The 23,442-nt window shown below is 42.6% G+C and overlaps 1 protein-coding gene across 4 annotated transcripts in view; it reads right to left on the bottom strand.

The window, feature by feature from the left end:
* Positions 1-23,442, bottom strand: part of LOC131248803 (uncharacterized) — a 97,957-nt gene that overhangs the window by 12,423 nt on the left and 62,092 nt on the right. For all 4 annotated transcript variants that reach the window (XM_058249265.1, XM_058249264.1, XM_058249263.1 and 1 more), the window contains exons 4-5: positions 16,648-16,769; positions 16,137-16,300 (exon numbers count right to left, since the gene is read on the bottom strand). In XM_058249265.1, coding sequence (XP_058105248.1) covers positions 16,137-16,300; positions 16,648-16,769 — 286 coding nt within the window. The remainder of the gene's footprint in view (positions 1-16,136; positions 16,301-16,647; positions 16,770-23,442) is intronic.

Genomic DNA, 23,442 nt, shown 5'->3' with positions numbered 1-23,442 from the left:
ACTTCAACATATCTAGATTGTCGCACTGATTATTTCCGGATTCTTGAATATTATCCTAGATGCCTGAATATTATAGAGTCCGATAGCTTACAAGCACAAAACATGGTGCTTGGAACAAATGCGGTTGGTATTAAAGATTACGAGAAGTCTTATACGTCTATTGAACAACTCACCAAACTGTGACAAAAGCCACACCCAATTTATAACTCTATGCGGTCAAGGCCATCGTAATGCAAAATATCCCTCTTAGAATAAAGATGCAAGAGCCGATAACAAAATATAAAAACGCCAACGTAAAGTCAAATATTCGGGATAAAAAAAGTAGTTGGCGGCGCAGTAGTGACTAAAGCTATATTAAGCACAAATATCCGCCACTTTTGATAAGAAAGTCAAATATCGCTTCGTTAAGAAAATTGGCATAGTTTGAATGTTGAAAAAGCCCGTTGTGATTACTCATGGAATCAGGGGCAAGTTCAATCCTAAATAAGACAAATTTCTTGACATAACCGAAATCTATTATAGCAGGGGCCTACTGAATCGTGAATCAGAATGGGCACGACATTGGAATACCCGTCAACACCCGTTTTATCAAAATATTCTCCTTGAAAAGAGAGAAGTTTTGATTGTGAAGATTGTGAAGAGAAAATCTCGCCCAATTAAAAGGGGGCAGAGTAGGCACAGTTCTGACTTCGTTGGCCTTATATATTTCAGGATTTCAAAGAATACAAGCAACGAAGGAATATAGGCAACGATTATAAGGGAATAGGTTTACAAACATATTATTTTGAGAAGAAATGATGAAGAAATAATCGTCAATTTTCTGAAGCAATAATCAGCAATAAGACGATAATCAGATAATCAGTAGCAGCTGAATCAAGACTAAAATATTATTATGGTAGAATATTAGCAAGTAGAAAAATCATCTTGTAATTTGCCGAAGATTATCGCTGATTACGATTAGCGTCCAATTGACATTGGGCATTATTGATATTATTGCCGATTATCGCCAAGAATCATCGAGATCATCGTCGATTATGATTATTACTGCATTAATGATATCACTGATTATCGCTATATTGATATTATTACCGCATTGATGATATCGCCGATTGTCGCCGATTATTGCTAAAATGGTATTATTGCTGATTATAGCCAAGATGATGTATCACATATTATCACTGAATTGATTATATTATTGATTCGTCTATAAGGTAGCAGTGAGAGCCAGTAGCTTAAAGCCCACGAAGGCCAACCACGCATAAGACCAATATTATATCAGCGGCGATTTATCATGCAAGGCAGCGGTGAGAGCCAGCGGTTAAAAGCCCGCAAAGGCCAACCACGCATAAGACATGCACTATATTGCTGATTAGTTGAATATTATGCGGGCAGGGATGAGAGCTAGTGGCCCTAAAAAGCCCGCGAAGGCAATCATACGCTTAGACCCATGTGGGCAGTGGAGAGAGTCATTGGCTTAAAAGCCCGCGAAGGCCAACTACACATGAGACCAATACCGTCTGTAACGCTCTTTGATAGCGTCATGTGGATGGTTGAGAGAAAATGCCTCCTCATGAATGGATCCAGGTTATGCAGGTGAAGAAAAAGATGGCCGCAGTGTGAGCTCTGGTTCATCCATAGATAGGCCAACCATACGTAAGACCCCCCCCTCCCCATGTTCCTAGCTTGATTTCAGTAGAAACTCATGGGGAAGGGTCGACCTCTAAGTGAGCTCCCCCCTCATTGATGGACTGGTGACCTTGGATTTGGTAACCAGACGGGAGTCTTGTGAGCCCCACGAACTCTAGAGAGTTACTGAGGCCAACCCTGTGTGTAAATCCTACCGAGTTCATCACCACGGTAACGTCAATGGGCCCCTTTGATGGACCACGGTGCATGGACTCCCTAGGTCGTGGTGGTTCAGCTAACTCATAGGAGTTATAGAGGCCATTTGCATAAGTCCTATCGGCTCTAAATACTCGAGAGCCTAAAAAACTGTGGCGGCTTCAAATACTCAAGAGCCTAAAAAACTGTGGTTGCTCCAAATACTCAAGAGCTTAAATTGTGTATAGCGCCTTAAAAATATTAACTGAACCATAAGATAGTTCCGCCTATTAAAAGAATATTCCGTAGTTCATGCTAACAAGCATAGAATTATGCTATTGCCATATCATACTTTTGAGCTATGGAATCATATCGAACATACAAGTAAAATGTAAAATGTATACAGAAGATTCATCATACATGGATATGTATTCATAATACCATATCCTTGATCTATATAAAGCATGCAATTAAGATATAAATGCTTGTGATTACGTGTTAAAATGTATAGATAATCCATATCATTTATACACAAAAGACATGCTAGGATAATGCAAAACATCATCAAAATTTAGTATAGATGATGAAAATGTTGATACAAGATAATCATTGAGACATTATAATTGTTCAGGGACACCCAAGGCAAGCATAAATTTTTGTAAATCCTATTTAAGAGGAACTTGAGCAGCGACAGTGTTAAGCTCAACTTCGATGATGAGCTTGGCTTGGTCGGGAGCGTCAGCTAACTCTTGCTCCAAGGAAGCAGTCGTTGCCTTGTCTTTTAAGAGCTCTAGCTTCTCGAGTTCAGCTATGTGAGCATTATCTTCAATATCGACTTTAATCTTGCTTACCTTCAGCTTTTCTGCTTGCTACTGAACTTCGAGATTGGCTATCTGCTCATTAATAGCTACCAAAATTTGCTCAGAAGTCTTCAGCTGATCATGAAGAGAATCACCTTCTTTATCGTAGCTAGAGATAATGGTAGAAGTTCTGAAAATCTTGTCTTTAAGAAGCAGCAATTCCCTCTAGCGATGAAGAACCTCTAGCACAATGACTATATTATGGGCCGATTCTAATTGACGCAAAGAAGCGCAGAAATGGATCAATGAATCATGCAACAACAAGATATTAATATTCGCTATCTTCGCAGAATTGTCTAGAACTGCCAAAACATTACTTAGGATGGGCAATTGTTCTGGATCCCTAAATACACAAGTTGTGGTTGACAAGGCATTCATGATCAAAATAAGCTTGTATCTCTAACGAGAGCATATCTGATACAGTAGCCACCAAATTTGAGTATGTCGAGACACTTGAAGATGGGATGACTGCAAGAAAGTGAAAAGGATAAGATCAAGAAAGAGACAGACTAAGGAAATATTATCTGTAAAGGAATACAATACACACACACACACACACACACACACACACACACACACACACACACACTTGCCATAGGAGCTGAATGTGGAGGGGCTGATGTTGCCGGATCTCTCGCTTCAGAAGGTGTGGATGAGGGACCAAGAATGTCTATGGTAATATTTGCAAAATTAAAAGACAGTTCCCTGCCCCCAGTGCTCGAATTAAGTGTTGTGGGAGTCGCCACGCCAGTAGATTCTACCGGGAACTAAAGTCCACGAACTACTATATGAGGAACGACAAGAGGAGATGCAACTATGGCTTCTTCAGGATGAACACGTTTTGCCTCACCCCCAGTTTCCTCAGCAGCTGGTGGGAAGAGTGGTGCATCTTGATCTACTTTTACACTATGAGGTGAAATTAGAGCCTCTGTTGCCGTCTGCATCCTCGTTGCTGAGATTCCTGCCTCCCTCGACGAGGAAACTTCCATAATGCTAGGAAGAATCTGAGGATCAGGTTGTGGAACGATGATTGGAGGGATAGGTGATGTGTCACAAGGAAGAGACGAATAGTTGGCGCTGAATGATATAAAGATATTTGCTGTAGGAGAATAGCTAAATTCTCCATAATCGAGAGGTTCCTCTTCAATAGGAGTGCTCGCACGAGCAGTTGGAGTAGAAACATTTTGAGGCACTTCCTGAGTCACTGTGGCAGGGGTATTCTTAATTTCACCTTCCTCGTCAATGTCTACTTCGTCTCCGCCCTGCTCACCATCCCCTGAAGGATCATTTCCCTCAGTTGAACTACTGCTAGAGGATGATTCATCAGTCTCAGTTTCTTCAGACGAACTTGACAAACTTCCCTCAACAGATTCTTTAAATATTACATGTTTGCCTTTATCAGAAGGACCTGCTTCACTCGTTGGTACCAGGGCTTCCATAGGAGCCGAGGATATACCCTGTTGATTTTGTAGCACTTGAGGGGAATGGGAACACGTCTGAGACCGAGTCATGGGAGATGAGAAACTGTGACGAGTTGACCTCAATGAAGGAGACGCAATCGAAGTAGTCATTCCCCCTGCGTCTTCCATCACTCCCCGAGTAGGAGTGTATAAGGCAGTAGTGGGCACTTGAGGGGCCTCCAGTGGACTAGGAGTTGTAGCTTCAACGGGTTGATCTCCCGATCATCATAGGAGATGCAGGGGAGTCCCACAAGCAATACAACCTTCCAAAGTGTTGGCTAGTTTTATCTGACGGATAGGTTCCTCCAGCAAAATCTTTAAACATGCTTGGCCAGGGGCAGCGGCATAGTCTCTCACCACTATATAACCAATGCCTTGTTCAGGTTTGTAATGTCTCAATTTGGGAGGAGGCACCCAAACAGGATGGTCTATCAAATAACAATGACGGATGACGTAAAACTGATGTGCCCACCACCGCATCCAGCAATAAGAAGCTCGGACTTGATGATTATAGCCTGGAAGAACGAAGTGGGAGCCAATACGTACGGCTAGGAGTTGCTTCCATATAAGCGCCTAGTTGTATGGGCCCACTCCATAACTTCACATAATACGAGTCACGACCCCTCCATTCACCCGGCATGGTTTGGTCATAACCAAGTTGGTGAACGAACCTATTAGGATAATAGGGTTCACGCTATAACTCACGCCCTTCTCTTAAGGGAAGGTTGCTTGACATGATGTAGATAACAAATGTCTGTTCAATTGGCTCCAAAGAGTCATCGTCTATTACATCCCTATCTTCGACTTGATTTGATAAGGGAAATTGGAAGAAGTCAATGGAATTGGTATTCTCAATCTCGTTGACTACCCAGCCATAGGCATTTTTTTATCATCTTTTGTTGCTGATAGTGCCAAAGAGGAAGACGATCTGGGTTGACATATGCTTTCTCAGGTTCATCATATGTCCAGGGAAAGTATACACCTAGCCACCTTGAAAAATAGTGCCATGGTGTGTAAGCTGAAGAAGCCCCGACTGCTGGACTTGTGCAATGCATCGTTACATCACCAAATGCCTTGTAAAGCGAACATAGGACAGGAGGAGCTAACGAAAATTTCCGACCTTCTGCCATCGCCCTTGCGACTACAAATAGAGTTGGTCGGATAGCATCTGCCCACTTGGAAATAGGAAGTACTACCAACCTGAGCCAATATGCCAAAAAAACAACCAGCTCGTCAAAAGCACTATATTCAATTGGGCCTCTGATCTTCTGCCTAAGATTCTCTAAGTCTTAAGAATGATTGCCTGAGAAACTGTGAGAGAAACAAGAATATTAGAAGAAAATACTGCATGAATATGACAAAGAAGGTTAGGAAATGTACCGTAAATTTCTAGTGAAATGCGCAGACCACTGGAGGTGAGGTACTTTTCGGACGTCAGGAAACTTCGACATTTCTTGAAAAAGTTCTATGGTGGTTTCCGAAATTAGTGGTAGTCGTTAAGAAGACAAGAAATGTGCAAACTGCTCATTGGTACGTATGAATTCATCAAAGAAGTGGCCCATTATAGGAAGCCCCGCCATCCGATGAAGATCCCACAGAGTGATGCTGACTTCACCTAGCGGCAAATGGAATGAATTGGTCAGACACCAATATTTAAGGAAACCTTTGAAAATCATGGTATCCTTGTAGAAATACTCTGAAGTGACTTCGACGACATTGTATAAATCGATTTCAATCAACACCTGAGCATGCTTCTTGAATATTGCATTTGCCTAAGCGCTATAATGAGTACAAGAGGATAAGAAGCCACGTGTACCGAATTCTTCAATTCCCCATAAAGAATCTCGACTATGAAAGCGTTGTTGCAACGTTTCGAAGAAGTTAGTGGGATAAAGAGTGTGTGGGTTATAGCAAGGTATTAGAAACCACATTGGAGAGATTTGGCTTGTCCCCCTCTTTAGCAAAGAACCTTCCAAAATATGTGGCTCCTTCATCACCCAATTAGCAGTGTATAGAAACCTGTTCTGCGTCATCTGATCAGTCGGCTCGCTATGGAGGATTGACAAATGGCGGTGAAGATTCATTGGAATAATGATCATTTCATCCCTAAAGGGATTATTGAATTTAATCACATCCTGGTGTACTTTGACACAGTCCCAGGTGTTTTGGAGACGTTTCTTGTTGAATTCTTTGATCTTCTCCTAGAGCTGTTGCCTCTTGTTTTTCGAATGTTTCCTTTTCGTGAAGGAGTGGATTCTCTGGCTGTTGGACGAGAGGTATCAGTTCGGAGATTGGTAGTTGCTTTCAACCAGGTTTCCCAGTCAGTCTCGTGACCCTCTTTTGGAGGTCTTTCGATGTCCCCCGTTATGATTGTATTGTGAATTGGGCTAGCCAAGAGTGTTATGCGTCCGAGAAATCAATGATTGGGAGGGTGGGCTCTTTAAAGAAAGCTGGGTGTTTTGTCGTAACCTTCACCCTTTTCTTAGGGCGATTCTCGATTGAAGACAAATGAGGGTTTGAAGGGCGGGCTCTTCTTCCTAACCTTCACCCTGATCCTAAGAAGAACAAGGTGCCTATTGGTTCTATCCATTCAAAAGTTATGTAGAAAATTCAACAGAGTCTGGACACTTAAGGAGATTTGCTACCGAAGTCGACCTAGTGTGCAACGCGCAAATGGCAATTGCGTTGTCGCGCAACGGAAAGTGGTTGCGTGGTCGCGCAAAGGAGAAACGAAACCCAGGAAGTTGGCAGTGAAATGAATTGAAATGAAGCTAAAGTCAGTATATATAGGCGGGCAGGACCCGATCGTTGTTGCGCGGACTCGATCGAGCAACAGCTTTTGTACGTGCGCGCAATCAATAAGAGTTATCTTTCGTACAAATTAGAGATTGATCCTTCGTTTGATCACCATTAAGAAGAATCAAGGGGGCATCTGTTGGGGCACAAAATTCTTCAAGATATATCAAAAATAGCCATTGTGGGGCCAAGATGACACTAAAGAGAAGTTTGTGGCGTGGTGCAGAATGGAGAAACGGTGTAAGTTAGCGCAGTGAAAATGGCATGATCAAGAGAATGGGTTTTGAAGAAGAACGTCCAGGATAAGCAGGATGTTTGTTGTGCGACCGCACAATGGAGATGCATTGCGCGATCGCGTAATGGTATTTGATTACGTGGATTTAGGGCTCGCATGTGTGGTGGCCTATAAATACCTCTTCCCCTCTCATTTGCAACATTCACAAAGTGCGGAGCTTTGGAAGAATCAGAGGGATCTCGAGATTTTTCCAAGATCTTCTTCAGGTATTCTGTGGTGCGACGCAAGAGGAGAATAGAAGAAGATGGGAACCTCGAATTTCACGTTAAGACCTATTGCGCGGTTGCGCAATAGGTAGGAAGCGCTCATTGCACCACCGCGCAACAAGCAGATTTGCTGCGCATTTTTGGGTTTGGCAGTGTTCCTTCACAAGATTCAGGATTTCTTGTGAGATGGTCTTCTACAATTGCATCTTAAGCATATTGGTGAATAGGAGTTCTCCGACCCGCACAACCCTTCTATCATTGCAACGGATGTTTCGCAAGTCGGAATGCTACCGGAATCGCTATTCAAATTACTTTCCTTTATTTCATTGTATTTGCATAATATGCTTTGTATTGGAATCAAGGGAAATATGGGGATGTAATCATAACTCAGAATCAATAAAATTAATAATGATGATTGTTCTTCCTTCTTTCCTTTGTTATTATTGAATGTGAGTATTCCAATCGAGAAACATTCGTTTCTTGTCGAAACAACAACCTTCTTGACTATTGAGCAGGCATTGACTCTAGGAAGAGACGGGCTTGGTAGTCAAGGTGGCAGCAACCCGAGTAAAGATCTTGGATGTTGATGCGACCTTGATCGTGGATGTAGTTGTAGGGCTGGATTGTGCCATTGTGGCAGTGCTATTGTTAGGAGCAGTCTCGACTCGAGCTAGGGCTGTACATGAACCGAGTTAGCTCGGTTAGCTCGCTCAATTTGACTCGAAAAAGCTCGATTCGACTCGGTTCAAAATTGAGTTCGAGCCAAGTCAAGCTGGTTTTTTAAGCTCGAAAAAATTTCGAACCGAGTTCTAGCTTGCCCGAGCTCTACTCGACTTGGATCGAACCCCAACTCGAATCGAACTCGGATTGAACCAGTTCGGTGACTCGGTTACTTTGATATTGATGTTGCTCACCAAGTGTTTGATGAAATGACTCAATGAAGTGTCGACTGGTGGCAAGGAAGGTATGTATATGAAACAAATACCCTTTTTTCTTGATTTTGATGTTGCCTACAAGGTGTTTAATGAAATAACTGTAAAATCGCTGCCACTATTTTACATACAATGAGAATTTAAAGGTGCAGTCCATGTGTTTGTGAAAATGTTGCATAGGCAAACTCAGCTTGAACTAGCCCGAGCTGCTGACCGAACCGAGCCGAGCTGGCCAGTCAAGCTCCAGGACTGAGTCGAGTCAAGTTCGAGCTGGGGTTGCTAGGTTCCGAGCCAAGTCGAGCTGTGCCAAGCTCGACTCGGTTCGACTCGTGTACACCTCTAACTAGAGCATAGGCCTTTGTTGTTGTGGCAACCCCGGGCAGACTTGGCAATCATGTCGGTGGTAGCCCTAGCAAAGATCTTGGATGTTGATGTGGCCTTGATCGTGGATGTAGTTATAGCTATAAGCCTCTGTTGTTGTGGCAATCCCCCATCCCCCTGTGGTGTTGGCAGAAGCATTAAGGAAGATGTTGGAAAGAGGCCAATCGGTCGGGCTATTTAATACGGTTAAGAACACCAACTTTCGGATCTCGCATCTACAATTCATTGACGACACAATCTTCTTTTGTGACATGAATGTTTGGATGGCGGACAACCTTGGGAAGATAGTGAGGTGCTTCGAGGTGATGTCCTGTCTAATGGTGAATATTCTCAAGAGACTTCAATGTTGTCCTCTTTTCCTTTGAAAAGTCTACGGGAGGGAGAATTACTTCGAGTATGCAAGGTTTTTCCGAGTGGGTGGCTCAGCATGACTTGATTGACCTTCCTCTAGTTGGAGCTAAATTTACGTGGTCAAATAATTAGGCCAATGCTACTTTGTCTCGGCTGGACATATTCCTCATCTCGCCAGAATGGCTCGCTAGGTTTCCTCTTGTTAATCAGAGAGGTTTACCGAGAATGGTTTCTGACCACAGACGTATCTTGTTGGAGGTGAACGAAGAAAATTGGGGCCCTAGACCTTTTAGGTTCGAGGTAGCATGGCTAGAAATTGAGCGTTTCTCTCTTCTAGTTTCCAACTAGTGGTCTTCATTTGATGTTCCCGGTTTTGCAGGTTTTAGAATCAGGAAAAAACTTCTCAAAGATCAAATAAAAATCTGGAAGAAAGAAGTGTTGGGAGCTGGAGAAGCAAAAATTGATTCTATTTTGCTAAGAATCAATGATCTCGATTTTAAAGAAACGTTTCCTGTTAGATGAAGATCGATTGGATCGGTCGTGCTTCCAGAAAAATATGCTTATTTCATCAAGGAAGATGAGAACAAGTGGCAACAAAGGTCGAGAGCTCTTTGGTTAAAGGACAGAGATAAGAACACAACCTTCTTTCATTCGATGGTGAGTGCAAGATCCCAGGTTAATACCCCTTGTCGTTGATGGTGTTAAAACAATGGACAAAAATGTTATATGTGATTCCATCTCTCGGTTTGATGAGAATCTTCTCTTGCGATAGGTGATCTAGACCGAGGCTCGACGACGTCTTTTTCCTGTTTTTCCTCTGAAGAAGCGAAATTCCTTAAATCCCCATTCTTGAAAGAGGAAGTTAAGGCAGCCCTTGATTCTCTGTGTGGAGACAAATCCCTTGGACCAGAAGGTTTCCCGATCCTCTTCTTTCAAAAAATTTGGCAGCTAGTTAAATAGGATCTTATGGATTTCATGTCAGATTTTTTCTCTAGAAGTCGGCTTTCTTATGAGATGGGAGCGACATTCATAGCCCTCATTCTGAAGATTGACAGTGCGGAGTAGTTTAAAGACTTTCGGCCTATTAGTCTTATTGGTAGTCTCTGAAAATTCTCACCAAAGTTCTTTCTCTTCGCTTTAGGGTTGTTCTTTCCAAGGTCATATTGGTCAATCAAGGAGCTTTTATGAAAGTTAGGCAAATTTTAGACACGACCCTGATAGCGCACGAATGTATTGACTCTAGGCATAGAGAAGGTTCTAAGGGCCTAATGTGCAAACTTGACATTGAAAAGGCCTATGATCATGTGGACTGGGATTTCTTGGATTATTTGCTGGGTAGAATCGGATGCGGCACAAAATGGAGAGGGTGGATTCATTCTTGTGTTCAGTTGGCTTCCTTCTTAGTTTTAATTAATGGATCCCCTCACAGCTATTTCAAGGCTTCTCGCAGTATTTGGCAAGGAGATCCTCTTTCCTCCTATTTGTTTGTCGTTATAGGAGAGGCGTTCAGTTGCATGCTCTCTAAGGCCGAGGAAAACTCTCTCATCTCAGGATTCTTGGTTACTAACTTGGGGGTGTATGTCAGTCACCTTTAGTATGTGGATGGTACTCTTTTATTTTGTGATGTTGATGCAGTCTCGGTGGATAACCTCCACAAAATTGTTGCTTGTTTTGAAGTCGTTTTGGGTCTCAAAGTTAATGCCTCCAAAAGTGAGATGTTGGGGATTCATGTCAATAGAGAGGAGTTGTCGCTTCTAGCTAATGTTTTAGGTTGTAAAAGTGGAGCTTTCCCTTCTTCCTACCTAGGCCTCCCTCTTTGTATAGGTAAGCTGGTGAAGCATCTTTGGGACAAGGTGATCAAACGTATTGAAAGCATTCTTTCCACTTGGAAAAGGCGTACCCTTTCTCTTGGGGGTCGATTACTTCTTATCAAAATTGCATTCTCTAACATGCCGGTGTACTTTTTGTCCTTAATCTGGTGTCCTAAATCTATTTTGGACAGACTTGACAAGATGAGAAGATATTTTCTTTGAAGAGGAGATGGGAAGAAAAAGAAATTTCATCTTCATAAGTGAGAGGACGCATGTGACCTGAAGGACGGGGGAGCCGGTCTGAAAGATTTGGGTCTTATGAACATCATGCTTCTCGATAAGTGACTTTGGAGGTTTGGATCTGAATCAGGGAATTATTGGCGGGAACTCATAGCTGCCAAATATGGCCTTAAATCAGGAGGATGGGAAACGAGGACCTCCTCTATATATAGGGCTACTAAGGTGTGGAAGGATATCGTTTCTACTAAGCATATGTTTCGTAAGGGTGTGGCTTATTCCTTGGGCAAGGGGAACCGCATTCGTTTTTGGATTGATGAATGGTGCAAAGATTTGCCCCTCCAAGATCGTTTCCCGGCTATAGCTAACCTAGCGGTGGATCGGTTTGTTTTCATTGAAGGGTGCTTTTCCATTTGTGGTGGGAATGTCATTTGGTCCCTCAATGTCACAGAAATCTATTGAAGACGAGCTTCATGAATTTATTAGACTCCTTGATTTTCTTCAGCCGGTTGTTCCTTCGTCGGTGAAAGAAAATTCCTTAGTTTGGAAAGTTCACCATTTAGGGACTTTTTCAACGCGCTCCTACGGCCTCATATCTAAGCCTTCTTCTCCCCAGATCTTCCCCTTCCACCATTGGTTTTATGGCAGCCCGCCAAGAATTTTGGCCTTTGGTTGGTTGATGGGTAGGAAGAGAGTACTCATCATCGATAACCTTCAATGAAGATATCTCATTCTCCCTAATATTTGTTTGATGTGCATGAGGAATGCCGAGTCTATTGATCGCTTATTCATTCATTTCCTTTGTTCTCTCCATTTGGGACCACTTTCTCCTTATCTTCCATATCTCATGGGTGATGCCGGAATCGGTGGACCAACTCTTGTGGGCTTGGCATGGAGTGGCCTTGGGGAATTCTCGAATGTTTGTTTGGAAGCCGGTAGCGATGGCAATTTTCTGGTTTGTATGGAAATCTTAGAGTTAGAACGGTTGTTGCTTTCAAAACAAGGATTCTTTAGCTTTAGAGATTATCTACCTTGTTAAGATAGTAATTTCAAAATGGGTTCCTTATGTAAAAGAAGCCAATGGTGCTAATCTTTCTTTGTTTGCGCCTTAGCGGTGTTTTCTCTTAGCTCTCGGGCGAAGTTAATAAAATTTTAGTAATCTTTCTATCTATCTATCTATCTATCTATCTATATATATATATATATATATATATATATATATATATATATATATATATATATATATATATATATATATATTCTCGAGAGTAAGTTAATGGGTATTTGTACCACTAATGAAGAAGTGGGGAGGTTGGCGGGGGTGTTTGAGTGTCGAACTGGGTCTTTCCCTTCATCATATCTTGGGTTGCCATTATGTATATTTGATGCAGGACAATTAACCACTTCTTTTAAAAGCTCGAACTGATAGAGCATGGCAAATCAATTCCTTTATCTCGTAGCCTAGGCCCCACATCCCATGGGTTAGGACCTTGACCGAACCCCCCTCGTGGGCCCCACATCACATGGGTACCGCCTCACATAGGCTGCCCACCCCGTGTGTGCCCCTACATCCCACAGGCCACCCCACTCGAGCTCGGTGTGAAAATGCCCCTGCATTAATCACCCCCGGTGAGGAGTCTCGGACACGAGACCTCCTGCTTGATACCACTTTGATGAAAGACAATTAACCACTTGATCTAAAAGCTCAAACAAATAGAGCATGGCGAATCAATCCCTTTATCTCATAGCACAGGCCCTACATCTTATGGGTTAGGACCTCGGCCGAACCCCCCTCGTGGGCCCCACATCACATGAGTGCCGCCTCACATGAGCCACCTGCCTCGAGTGTGCCCTTGCATCCCACAGGCCACCCCACTCGAGCCCGGTGTGAAAATGCCCCTGCATTAATATTGGTAAGCCTGCCAAATATTTCTGGGGCAAGGTCATTGAAAGGGTAGAGAAGAAACTCTTCCAGGTGGAAGAGTCGTCATCTCTCTTTGAGGAGGGGGGAGGCTTATGCTAATTAAAGCAGCAATGACAAACCTGCCAATCTATTTTATGTCCCTGTTTAAGTGTTCAGTGGCAGTGATGGAAAGGTTGGATAGATTGAGACGCGACTTCCTACGGCAAGGTGCCAAAGTGTAGAAATAATTTCATCTCCTAAGGTGGGATGACATGTGCAAGCCATATCGAGGAGGGAGTGAGGATTAGAAAATTGGAGCATATAAATATTGCATTACTAGAAAAATGGTTGTGGAGATTCGGGGAGGAAGAAGGGAAATATGTGGAAGGAGGTGATTAGAAGTAAATACGGTATCCAAGAAGGGGGTTGGTAGGTGAAGGACTCATCCTCATACAGGGGCTCTAGGATGTGGGAGGCAGTCTGCAAAGTGGTGAACATGTTCAAGGAAGGGGTTAGGTTCTCTTCTAGCGACAGGTAAAGAATTCAGTTTTGGCAAGACTTGTGGCTTAGTGAGAGCCCGTTTAGGAAGAGTTTTCGATGATTGCTTCCTTGGCTCTAGATTGGGATGTCCCTGTAGCGCACTGTTTCTGCCTCTAATGGCACAATTTTTTTATCCCCTACTTATAGGAGGAACTTGACAGATGTGTAAGTAGGGTTAATTCGGCTCTTAGAGAAGCTTCATTGAGCCATCTTCGGCTGTGAGGGACTCAATGGTGTGGTCTAAGGCCAGTTCGAGCAGGTTCTTTGTTCAATTCTTCTATAGGATGTTAGCCGATAGCTCTTCGTGCGCCTATGGGGCCCCTCCCAAGATGGCAGCTTTTGCTTGGTTAGTAGGGAGGAATAAGGTGCTTGCAATAGACAACCTGCAACATGGGTCGTTAGTGATTCCCAATGCTTGTAACATGTGTTCGTTGGATGCGGAATTGGTGAGCCACACGTTCACCCACTATTCGTTTGCTCAAGAGGTGGAGGAGAGGTTCCTTGCCCTTTTTGGAACATCTTGGTTGATGTTGGGGTCTATTGATAGGCTTTTCCTCGCATGCAATGGGGGAGGAGTTGGGAGTGATGGAAGAGTAGTTTGGAGATTAGTTTTGTTGGCAGTCATCTGGGCTTTGTGGAGGGAAAGGAACAATCGATCCTTTCATGATAAGAGGGTTAGAAGTGGATGTGTTTGAGAGGCAAACGTAGATGTTGTCTCTTGGTTAATTGCATTAATGCCAGCAACCATAGTGATTGATTGGTGTTATTATGGTTATAGATCTTCACCTTTTGGCTGTTACTGTGCTGATTTTTCAGGGGTGCCAGATTCAACCCTGAATTGAATAATGAGGTGCGTCGACACCATTATGTAACAATTGTAACCATTACATAACCATTTCGGCACACCTTGTCGATCAGCTCAATCTGGACAATTGACGCAGTCTGTACACCTGATGTATTTTGACCTGTGGATGGGTTTGATTTGCAATCCAGAACGAGTTGGATAACTCAATCAGCCATATTTATGCCTTCATCGGATGATCAGGCCACCTGTTGCATTAATATAATTGGATTGAGGATACTATAGCTCATCTGCATGTAAAAATAAGTGAAATGGAGAAAGCAAAGGAACAAACTTCTGGATGGGTAGTTCAAGGTGAATTTATCCTGCCAACAATTCCCTACCAAACCAGTAGGACTACATGATTTAATGAAAAATGAATCATCATTGCCAATATTCAAGGATGTATGCATGAAGTTTTCATGAATTTTCCGAACTAGCTTGCAGCACAAGGAAAGAAGACGCCTTACGACCCATTTCTATCATTCAAAACATTTCACAGGAATCAATCTTTAACAAATAGAAGTAACATGTTTCAAGGAAACAATGGCAGTAAGATATGTTCACAACAAAAGAGTCTTTTGTTCATTGGGGTTTGATGTTAGATTAATTTATGACTCCATTTGCAAGGATATACACCCAAAATATGCCATGTCGAGAACCTTTCATTGGTCAGGGAACAAGATATATTTCAAGTTGTGCTTTGGCACAAGCCCTTAATTACATACATGCCTGGGAAAACCCTTGAATAAAAGGTAAATCCAGATGACCTATCCTATTACATGGTACAAAATAGCAAAAAGATCCTAATTTATGGTCCTTCAACTTCAGTGTCTGAATCTTTGATCAGGCTAAGGAGACTCATAAATATCCTTAGCGAATATAAACGTAATTAGTCTCGCAATGCCATGAGTCTCGCATGCCAGAGATGAAGAGGAGAAGATAATCAGATATTGGAGCCTAGTGCCATCTGGTGACGACCCCTCGCGCCTAGCATGGATGTTGGGATAGGTCTGTGCCTGGGCGCAAGGAGTCAGGCTCGAAGAGAGATTGGTCTCGAGCCATTGCACCTATTATCCTTGGACAAGGGCTGAGGAAGTGCCCCACACCATGACACAGATGTTGTAATAGGTATGCGCCTAGGTGCAAAGGCCTATCCATTGGAAGTTCCCTAGGAGGCCTAACGCATGGCGCACGACCCTCCCAATGGAGGATGAGAGCGTTCAAGCATGTAAGGCTCAACTTAATGAGCACCAGCACGTAGAGTCCCTTAGTTTTCAATGTAGTCCAAATAGATCCGAATGTCCCATCAAAATGAGTGCATGGGGACATTTATAGGCCTGTGGGGCCCAAATTTCTTGCCTAAGAGGTGATGGACATGTGGCTCCTCCTGATTGGGCGCTAGATCTGTTGATTGTGACGTTAGCGCCTGCCTTAGCAGTTTGGTGCTGGGTGCTCCGTGCTTGGCACAAAGGCTTTGATGAAGTGCCTGCTCCTTAGCATAGGAACCCGATATTGGTTCATTGGTGCAAGCAACTGGGGACGAATTGGATAGCATTTTATAAGAGTGCAAAACTCTTTGTCAACAATATACTTCTATCCATTTTTGTTTTTAATTGGAAGGTAGTAATCTAGTTTGATCTGATGCCTGAAAAATGCCTACTCAAACATGAAGTCCACACAGGTAATCTTGATCACCAACCTTTTAAAATGCCCCCTTCAGAATTCAATTTGAATCCATTGTCTTCAATAAAATCATTTAGGTCTTTGATGTTTCTCATCTTTGATTTTAGCCGATGAGTGGATATGGTAACATGATTTACCATGTAGCCATTGACAAGAGTCCACGCCGCATATTCGCTTTCCCTGGAAAACACATACAGAACTTCGTTGTCAGTTAAAAAGAAAGAGGTTTCCAAAATGGTTATACATCTGCTATATATAACCAAGATTTCAGAAAAATACCGCAAGTGTACAACTCAGAAATGAAACATATTATGTGCAATTTAATTGGAATGCAACAAGGCTAGAAATACATTCGACAATAAATCACCTTCAATTCCAACCTCAGGCATAGAACAACCAGTAATATAGCATCTAAACCATCTTAGAATGATATGGAATTTGAAATTATGATATTTACCACAGATCTGCCACTGAAATAATAATAATAAAGCACTTGCAAGAGAAAATGAACTTCTGAAAAGAAATACCGAGACAACTGTTGGTAATCAGAATATAGGGGCTTTCCCCATGTTAATGATCCCAATGCACTTGCGAGGGCAGCATGTTTATTTCCACTGCCAGAAGTTTTAGTGTATTTCCTTATTACCTCCTGCATGTATGAAGCAACACTTACTGATCAGAAACCAAAGTAACAAAATAATTTTGGCATTCAAAATACTAAATAGGTAAAGAGGGGCCCACTATCAGAATTAATGGAGGTGGCAAAAAAGGCAGTAATAGCAAAGAAGCGCATTCAAGATTTGTCTTCCATACACGGAAATGGATAAAGATGTCATAACTATTCCCGCCATCTACATTTAAAAAAGAAATATATCAACAATTATTGATATTCAAAGTGAAGATGTGAATCATGTGATCCGTATTACTTTTCACATGTATCTTTCTGCAAATGAGGAAACACAACAATCACAAGCCATGCTACACAGAATGCATGTAAGGAGAGTTTATTAACCATTTAGAAGAGAAAGATATACACATGAATTAATGCTTTTTCTTTATCAGCACGATGGGCTCCAGACCAAGATCTCAATGTTGAACAAGATGCATGCCATTGAGCTACAGACTTGAACCCCATAATATCATGTTTGTTGGGTCAAAACCCAACCACTGAAATGCATGTTTTCCCATGCAGGTTCTCGAAACAGTCAATAAAGGACTATGAAAATGGACAGTTAAAATACCAGAGGTCTCTGGCTCGTTAGATGCAGAGCTGGTAGAGAGTGTAGTGTGTTTGAGTGATCCAGGGTTCAATCTCTGGTAGTGTTACCTTTTAAAAATAAAATACCAAAGATTATCGGTATAGAACGGATCCTTCACAGACATCTATAGTCCCCTAGGAGTATAATTTCTAATCTTCTCAAGACTTTCTAAGGGAAAGAAGCTTCTAATAAAAATCACATTGTTCTACATAATTTTCTTAATTAACCATCACATCCTAGGAAACACGTAAGTCACAATTTTCCACTTCGGCCAAAATAGCCAGATGATTCAAAAATCTAAACCCATCGACAAGGTTTAAATTTCTTCTAATTATGCTGTTTGTCCTCAATTTCCATGATCCAAAACTAGAGCATGGTTAGCATACTTAATTTTCTTCTCTTTTGTCAGTGCATTCAGTTTAGAAATGTAATGATGTACCTGGGAAATCACATAACAAAAATAAACTCTCATACATTAGTTAACTCTCTCCATTACATACATGATTCTGTTCCAAGGGAAGATGTAAGATCCTAGGAGTTTCAAACCTGGGATTAATGAAGTGCAAGTCGATATACTTGTTTCTCCATATGTGGGAGCACAAAGTTGGGATGTTCCTCAGCAACATATATGATATGGGATTCAAGGGCATTCTCATATTTCTTTTAACACAGAAAGGACGGTATTAGGAAGGAAAAAGAACTCAGAATGGGAAAGAATTCCCAAAGGAATTGGATAGGTTGAGTTTAAGAGTAATAAGGAAAACATGTGAAATTAAGATAACCCACTTCCAAATAGAAAATATAGATGTTGGGAGAGCTCCCCTCACCACGAGAGAAATTCCTAGCTTAATTTCCTTGTTCCCTAAGCTACCATGTCAGCCTTTCCTTCTACCAAAATGTGCTCCTAGTTTTGTGAAAACCAAGAGAGCAAGAATCCAAATCTAGAGGTGTGTCCCCATTCCCTATTAGCCATTGAGGTTCTAGTATCTCCCACATACCACCTTTCATTTAGGGCTTGTTGTTTTTCCATTTATACTATAAGTGGAACATAAATAAGCAATGATAACTTCTCACCAGTTTTTGATAGAGAGGGGAAATAAACTTTTTAATTACACATCAAGAACCATGATGCAATGCATGTAATCAGACAGGGATTGAATTCGATTAAATCTGTGGGGCCCACCATGATGTATGTGTTTGATCCATGCCGTCCATCTGTTTTACCAGCTCATTTTTGGGCATGAGACCAAAAATGAGGCAGATCCAAAGCTCATGTGGACCACACCACAGGAAACAGTGGGAATAATGACGTCCACCATTGAAAGCTGAAATGTGGATCACAGTCCACAGGGATGTGTATCTGTCATCCAACTTGTTCATAAGGTCACACGGACATGGATGAGGGGTAAACACAAATATTAGCTTGATCCAAAACTTCTGTGGGCCCCAAGAAGTTTTCAACGGTAGGCGATCAATTTCCCCCTGTTTCATGTGGTGTGGTTCACTTGAGCTTTGGACTTGCCTCATTTTTTGGCTCATACCCTAAAATGAACAAGTAAAATGGATGGACGGCGTGGATCAGACACATACATAGCAGTGGCCCCACAAATTTTACACCTATTGTGTTTTCTTTTCTCAGTTTCAGTGTTGGAGCGTTCCAAACAGCGGTAGCCGTCACCATCGTGTACAGGCATCACCATGTAATTACTGGTGTAATGTAAGTAATCATTATCCATTTACCTGTATTCACAGGTAATTACAGAAAAACAAACGGCCCTTAGTTGGTAGACCTAGACCATCTGGTATTATTGACGTTCTCGTTGGCATTCATGGCTTTTCTTCAATGACATTGTCATTGATATCATGGCTTCTTTCAATCTTTGAGAATATCCAACAAATTAAAAAGGATGATTGATGCTTTCATCTCAAATAGTGTAGTCTCTTAAACTTCTTATCTGATTGAGTACAGTACTCCATCTTTTGAGGATAGGTATGAAAGTTCTTACTAAAAGGACAAAAGAAATAAATGAAAAGATGCAATGTTTGCGCCTTTCAGTAAATGTCCCTACTAGAATATATTTTGTATCCTACAAGCTAAAAAAGCTTTATTGCGATGAGAGAAAAATACTTGTTCGAAATCAAGTTATGATGTGGACATCAGTGGTGCACCCTTTAGATGTACTAGAGGAGGAGGAGTCGCCGACATGGTACCGGAGTGGAGGAGTTGATATGGATGGATGCCGGCTCCATCGGACCCATTTTCTAATGCGCTACGAGTGCAGGAGCGGCATCACCGCAGGCCCATGGGGCAGATTTCACACCCTGTAGCGCAGATGTTTTAGTTTTATATGTCTTTTTGTTCTTTTCTTTATTTTCAGGGGCTTCAGTGCACTTTTTTATTTTTTCGTGGCTTATATATACACTATGAGAAAACCTATTTTATTTATTAAATGAATGAGAATTCGTATGCTTTTTTCATCTTTTATCAAAGAGATTAGGGTTTCAAGATTGGCCCTTGGGTGTTGAGGATTCCATCCCCGTTTCAGATTTTCCTTCTTTCTAGATCTTCGATGTGCAGGAAAAGGTAAGAAATAGACATCTTCTTTTCTTTGATGCCCTAAAATCTGTAATCAACCGTCTTCTTTTCTTTGATGCCCTAAAATCCGTACTCTATTTAATTTTGAACCCATCTCTTGCTCATCTCTTTTGTTCCACTCTGGATATTCTCTTTTGGTTTGAACAGAAAAGAGGGATGACTAGTAAGGAGAATCGGATCCAAACTTGACTATGGACTAGCTTATGCTAGATCTGGGATATCCCCATATCCCTAGGTCCTCGCTTTTTTAACTGTTTACATGATTTTATACTATGGGGCATGATCCTGACGGAATGATTTCATCTCTGTGTTGAGATTTGCTTAATCCCCTTGTTTGAAAACAATTAATTGATTAATTTTATTATTTGAATCTCTTCGACCTGATCATATACGCATCTAGGGTTCAGGCCATCACATGTCCCTGCATCAATTTTGGTATCAGAGATTGGTTCTTAGCGTAGGTCAGTCTATCGACAATCTCCCTTTGTGGTGAAAATTTATTAAGGTTAGGCCATCACAACTTGACCCATGTGCCAACTCTACGAATGGGACATTTTGTTGAGTTTAATTAGCCCTTTTCCTAGGTTTTGTTGAGTCCCCACATAGATATAGGCCATATAGGGTACTTGTATTGCATTGGTATCACCATTTATATTTTCACTAGATCTACCCCTTTGTGCACCTAGATCCATGACCCTTACTTTTCATTCCTGGTGTATGCCCACGTGCATTGATCGTGGATTTAGTCTCCATTACACCATGGACTTCAATCAATTTGCCAAGGCTATGGAGGGCCTAACTAAGAGAATGGATCAACAGTTTGCACATCAGGATGGTAGGTTCATGCGTCTAAAGGAGAGAGTTACTCGCTTAGAGACTGGTACTCCAACCGCCACTGCAAGTAGTGCCCAGGCGAACCCCGACACTGGGGTTGTTGATCAGTCCCAAGTTGTGGGCCCTAAGGATGGCTTGGGCGCAGGCCAGGCTTGTGGGCTTGACAATGAACACGATGGGGTATATCCATTACCACTTACACACAATTGTGATCTTGTTCTTCTCGCCCAATGGGAGGGCCATAGTGGGGTGCGTCTTCAGCAACTTCAGATATACCATGAGTACGAGGACCATGTCAAGGTTGACGCCCCCAATTATGATGGGAGATTGGACCTTAAAGTTGTTTCTGACTGGTTAGTAGACATGGACCACTTCTTTGAGTGGCACGGTTTGCCAGACCCATGGCGAGTTGGGTTTGCCAACATGAAATTGGTGGGCCAGGCAAAACTATATTGGAGAAATGTGGAGTGTTGCCGCAATCGATCTGGAGAGGGGCTAGTTCTCTTTTGGATTGAGATGAAAGAGTTGTTGCGAGAGAAGTATGTTTCCTTTTCTTACAAGCAAAGGTTGTTGGATCAATGGCATACTTTGCGCCAATGATTCATGATGGTGACCGAATACATTGCCAAGTTTGATTAATACATGATGAGGTGCAATGTGGTGTAGGAACTGGAGCACCACATTGCACCTCATGATTCACCAGTTTGGAACACGCTTACCGAGTGGTGCAGGAACTGGAGCACCATGTGCGCCAGTCCAATGTGCGGGGGCTTGATCTTCGACCTATTGTGCCTAGAGTAGCTCTATAGGGAGCAAGGCCCTAGGTCGGAAATCAACCCAGAGCTCAACTGGGTGCCCAACCAATCAATAGAAATCGAGGTAACAACGTGGCTGGACCAAGTACTAGGCCCGCGATGCCAGGGCAGTGCTACTGTTGTGGTGGCATGGGTCACATTGCCAGTGTTCAAATAAGGGTGGGTGCATTGCCTTTGTTTCAGAACACCCCACAAAAGAAGTGGCAGATAGAGTCGAGGGTGACTAGGATGATGAGGAGAACATTATCCCATCCCTTGAGCCGGCGAGTGATGCCGAGGATGATACTGTGGAGACTACTCCACTTGCAGTGGTGAGGTGCGCCTTGACCCAGGTGAAGGAAAGTGAAGATTGGCGTAGAACCACCATTTTCCACACTTACGCCAAGTGTGGAGAAAAGAGGTGTAAAGTGATCATAGACAACAAGAGCTATGAAAATGTAGTTTCCTCAGTTACTTTGAGTCGCCTGGGGTTGACGCCACCATTTTCCACATTACACCAAGTGTGGAGAAATGAGCTGTAAAGCGATCATAAACAACGGGAGCTGTTAGAATGTAGTTTCCCTAGTAACTTTGAGTCGCCTGGGGTTGAAGCCAGTCCCTCGCCCCAACTCATACAGAGTTTTTTGGATGGATGCGACATCCCTCCCTGTGACCCAGCGATGCCTTGTTTCGATTGAGTTTGGACCATACAAGGACAAGTTGTGGTGTGATGTGGTTACGATGGACGTTGGTCATATCATCTTGGGAAGGTCATGGCTCTGTGACAAAGATGTCACAATATTCGAGCGTATGAATAATTATGTGTTTAAGCATGAAGGAAAGATACTTGTCTTAAGCCCACTCTCTCCCAAATTGTCTACAGGAGCGAAAGATGTTGCGTCCCCAGGCGGTTCTAAGAGTCAAAGGGCGCCTCGGTCTAAGTCTCTCCACATCATACATGTTGAGGAGTTTGAGAGAGACCAAGGTGGGGACTATGGTGTACGACCTACTGGCTAGGGAGAGTACACCCGAGGTTGCTATGGGGATACCCTAGGAGATTCGTCCGGTCCTAGAGGAGTTTCGGGATGTCTTCCCTAAGGACCTTCTAGACGAGCTTTTAGCGATGCGAGACATTTATCATGCCATAAATCTTGTCCCAGGGGCGACCCTACCAAACCTCCCTCACTACAAAATGAACCCCACCGAGCATGTCGAGTTAAAGAGGCAGGTGAATGAATTGCTTAAAAATGAATTCATTCGTGAGAGTCTGAGCCTGTGTGCCGTACCCGCGCTTCTTACATTTAACAAAGATGGCATGTGGCGCATGTGTATCGATAGTAGTGCCATAAACAAGATCACTGTCAAGTATCAGTTTCCCATCCCAAGGCTTGATGACATGCTTGACATGATGGCCGCCTCTACTATCTTTTCGAAAATTGACCACAAGAGTAGTTATCACCGAATTCATGTTTGCCCGGGAGATGAATGGAAGACTGCCTTCAAGACGAAGGACGGGCTGTACGAGTGGTTGGTTATGCCCTTCGGATTAACTAATGCCCTAAAGTACGTTTATGAGGGTGATGACCCAGGTGTTGCGATCCTTTATGGGCAAGTTTTTAGTTGTGTACTTCGATGATATCATCATTTATAGTACGTCCCCTAGCCAACACATCGAGCACTTGAGGCAGGTCTGCAACACCTTACGTGTAGAAAAGCTCTATGCGAACCTCAAGAAGTGTTCCTTCTTGGGGTTCGTTATGTCATTAGACTCTAAGAAAGTCAAGGCCATTGGCAATTGGCCTGAGCCGCATACCATACGCGACGTGAGAAGCTTTCACG

Source organism: Magnolia sinica, chromosome 6 (assembly GCF_029962835.1).
Source record: "Magnolia sinica isolate HGM2019 chromosome 6, MsV1, whole genome shotgun sequence".
NCBI classification, from domain to species: Eukaryota; Viridiplantae; Streptophyta; class Magnoliopsida; order Magnoliales; family Magnoliaceae; genus Magnolia; species Magnolia sinica.
The sequence above is the reverse complement of the archived record's forward strand: the minus strand, read 5'-3'. Positions and strand labels throughout refer to the sequence as shown.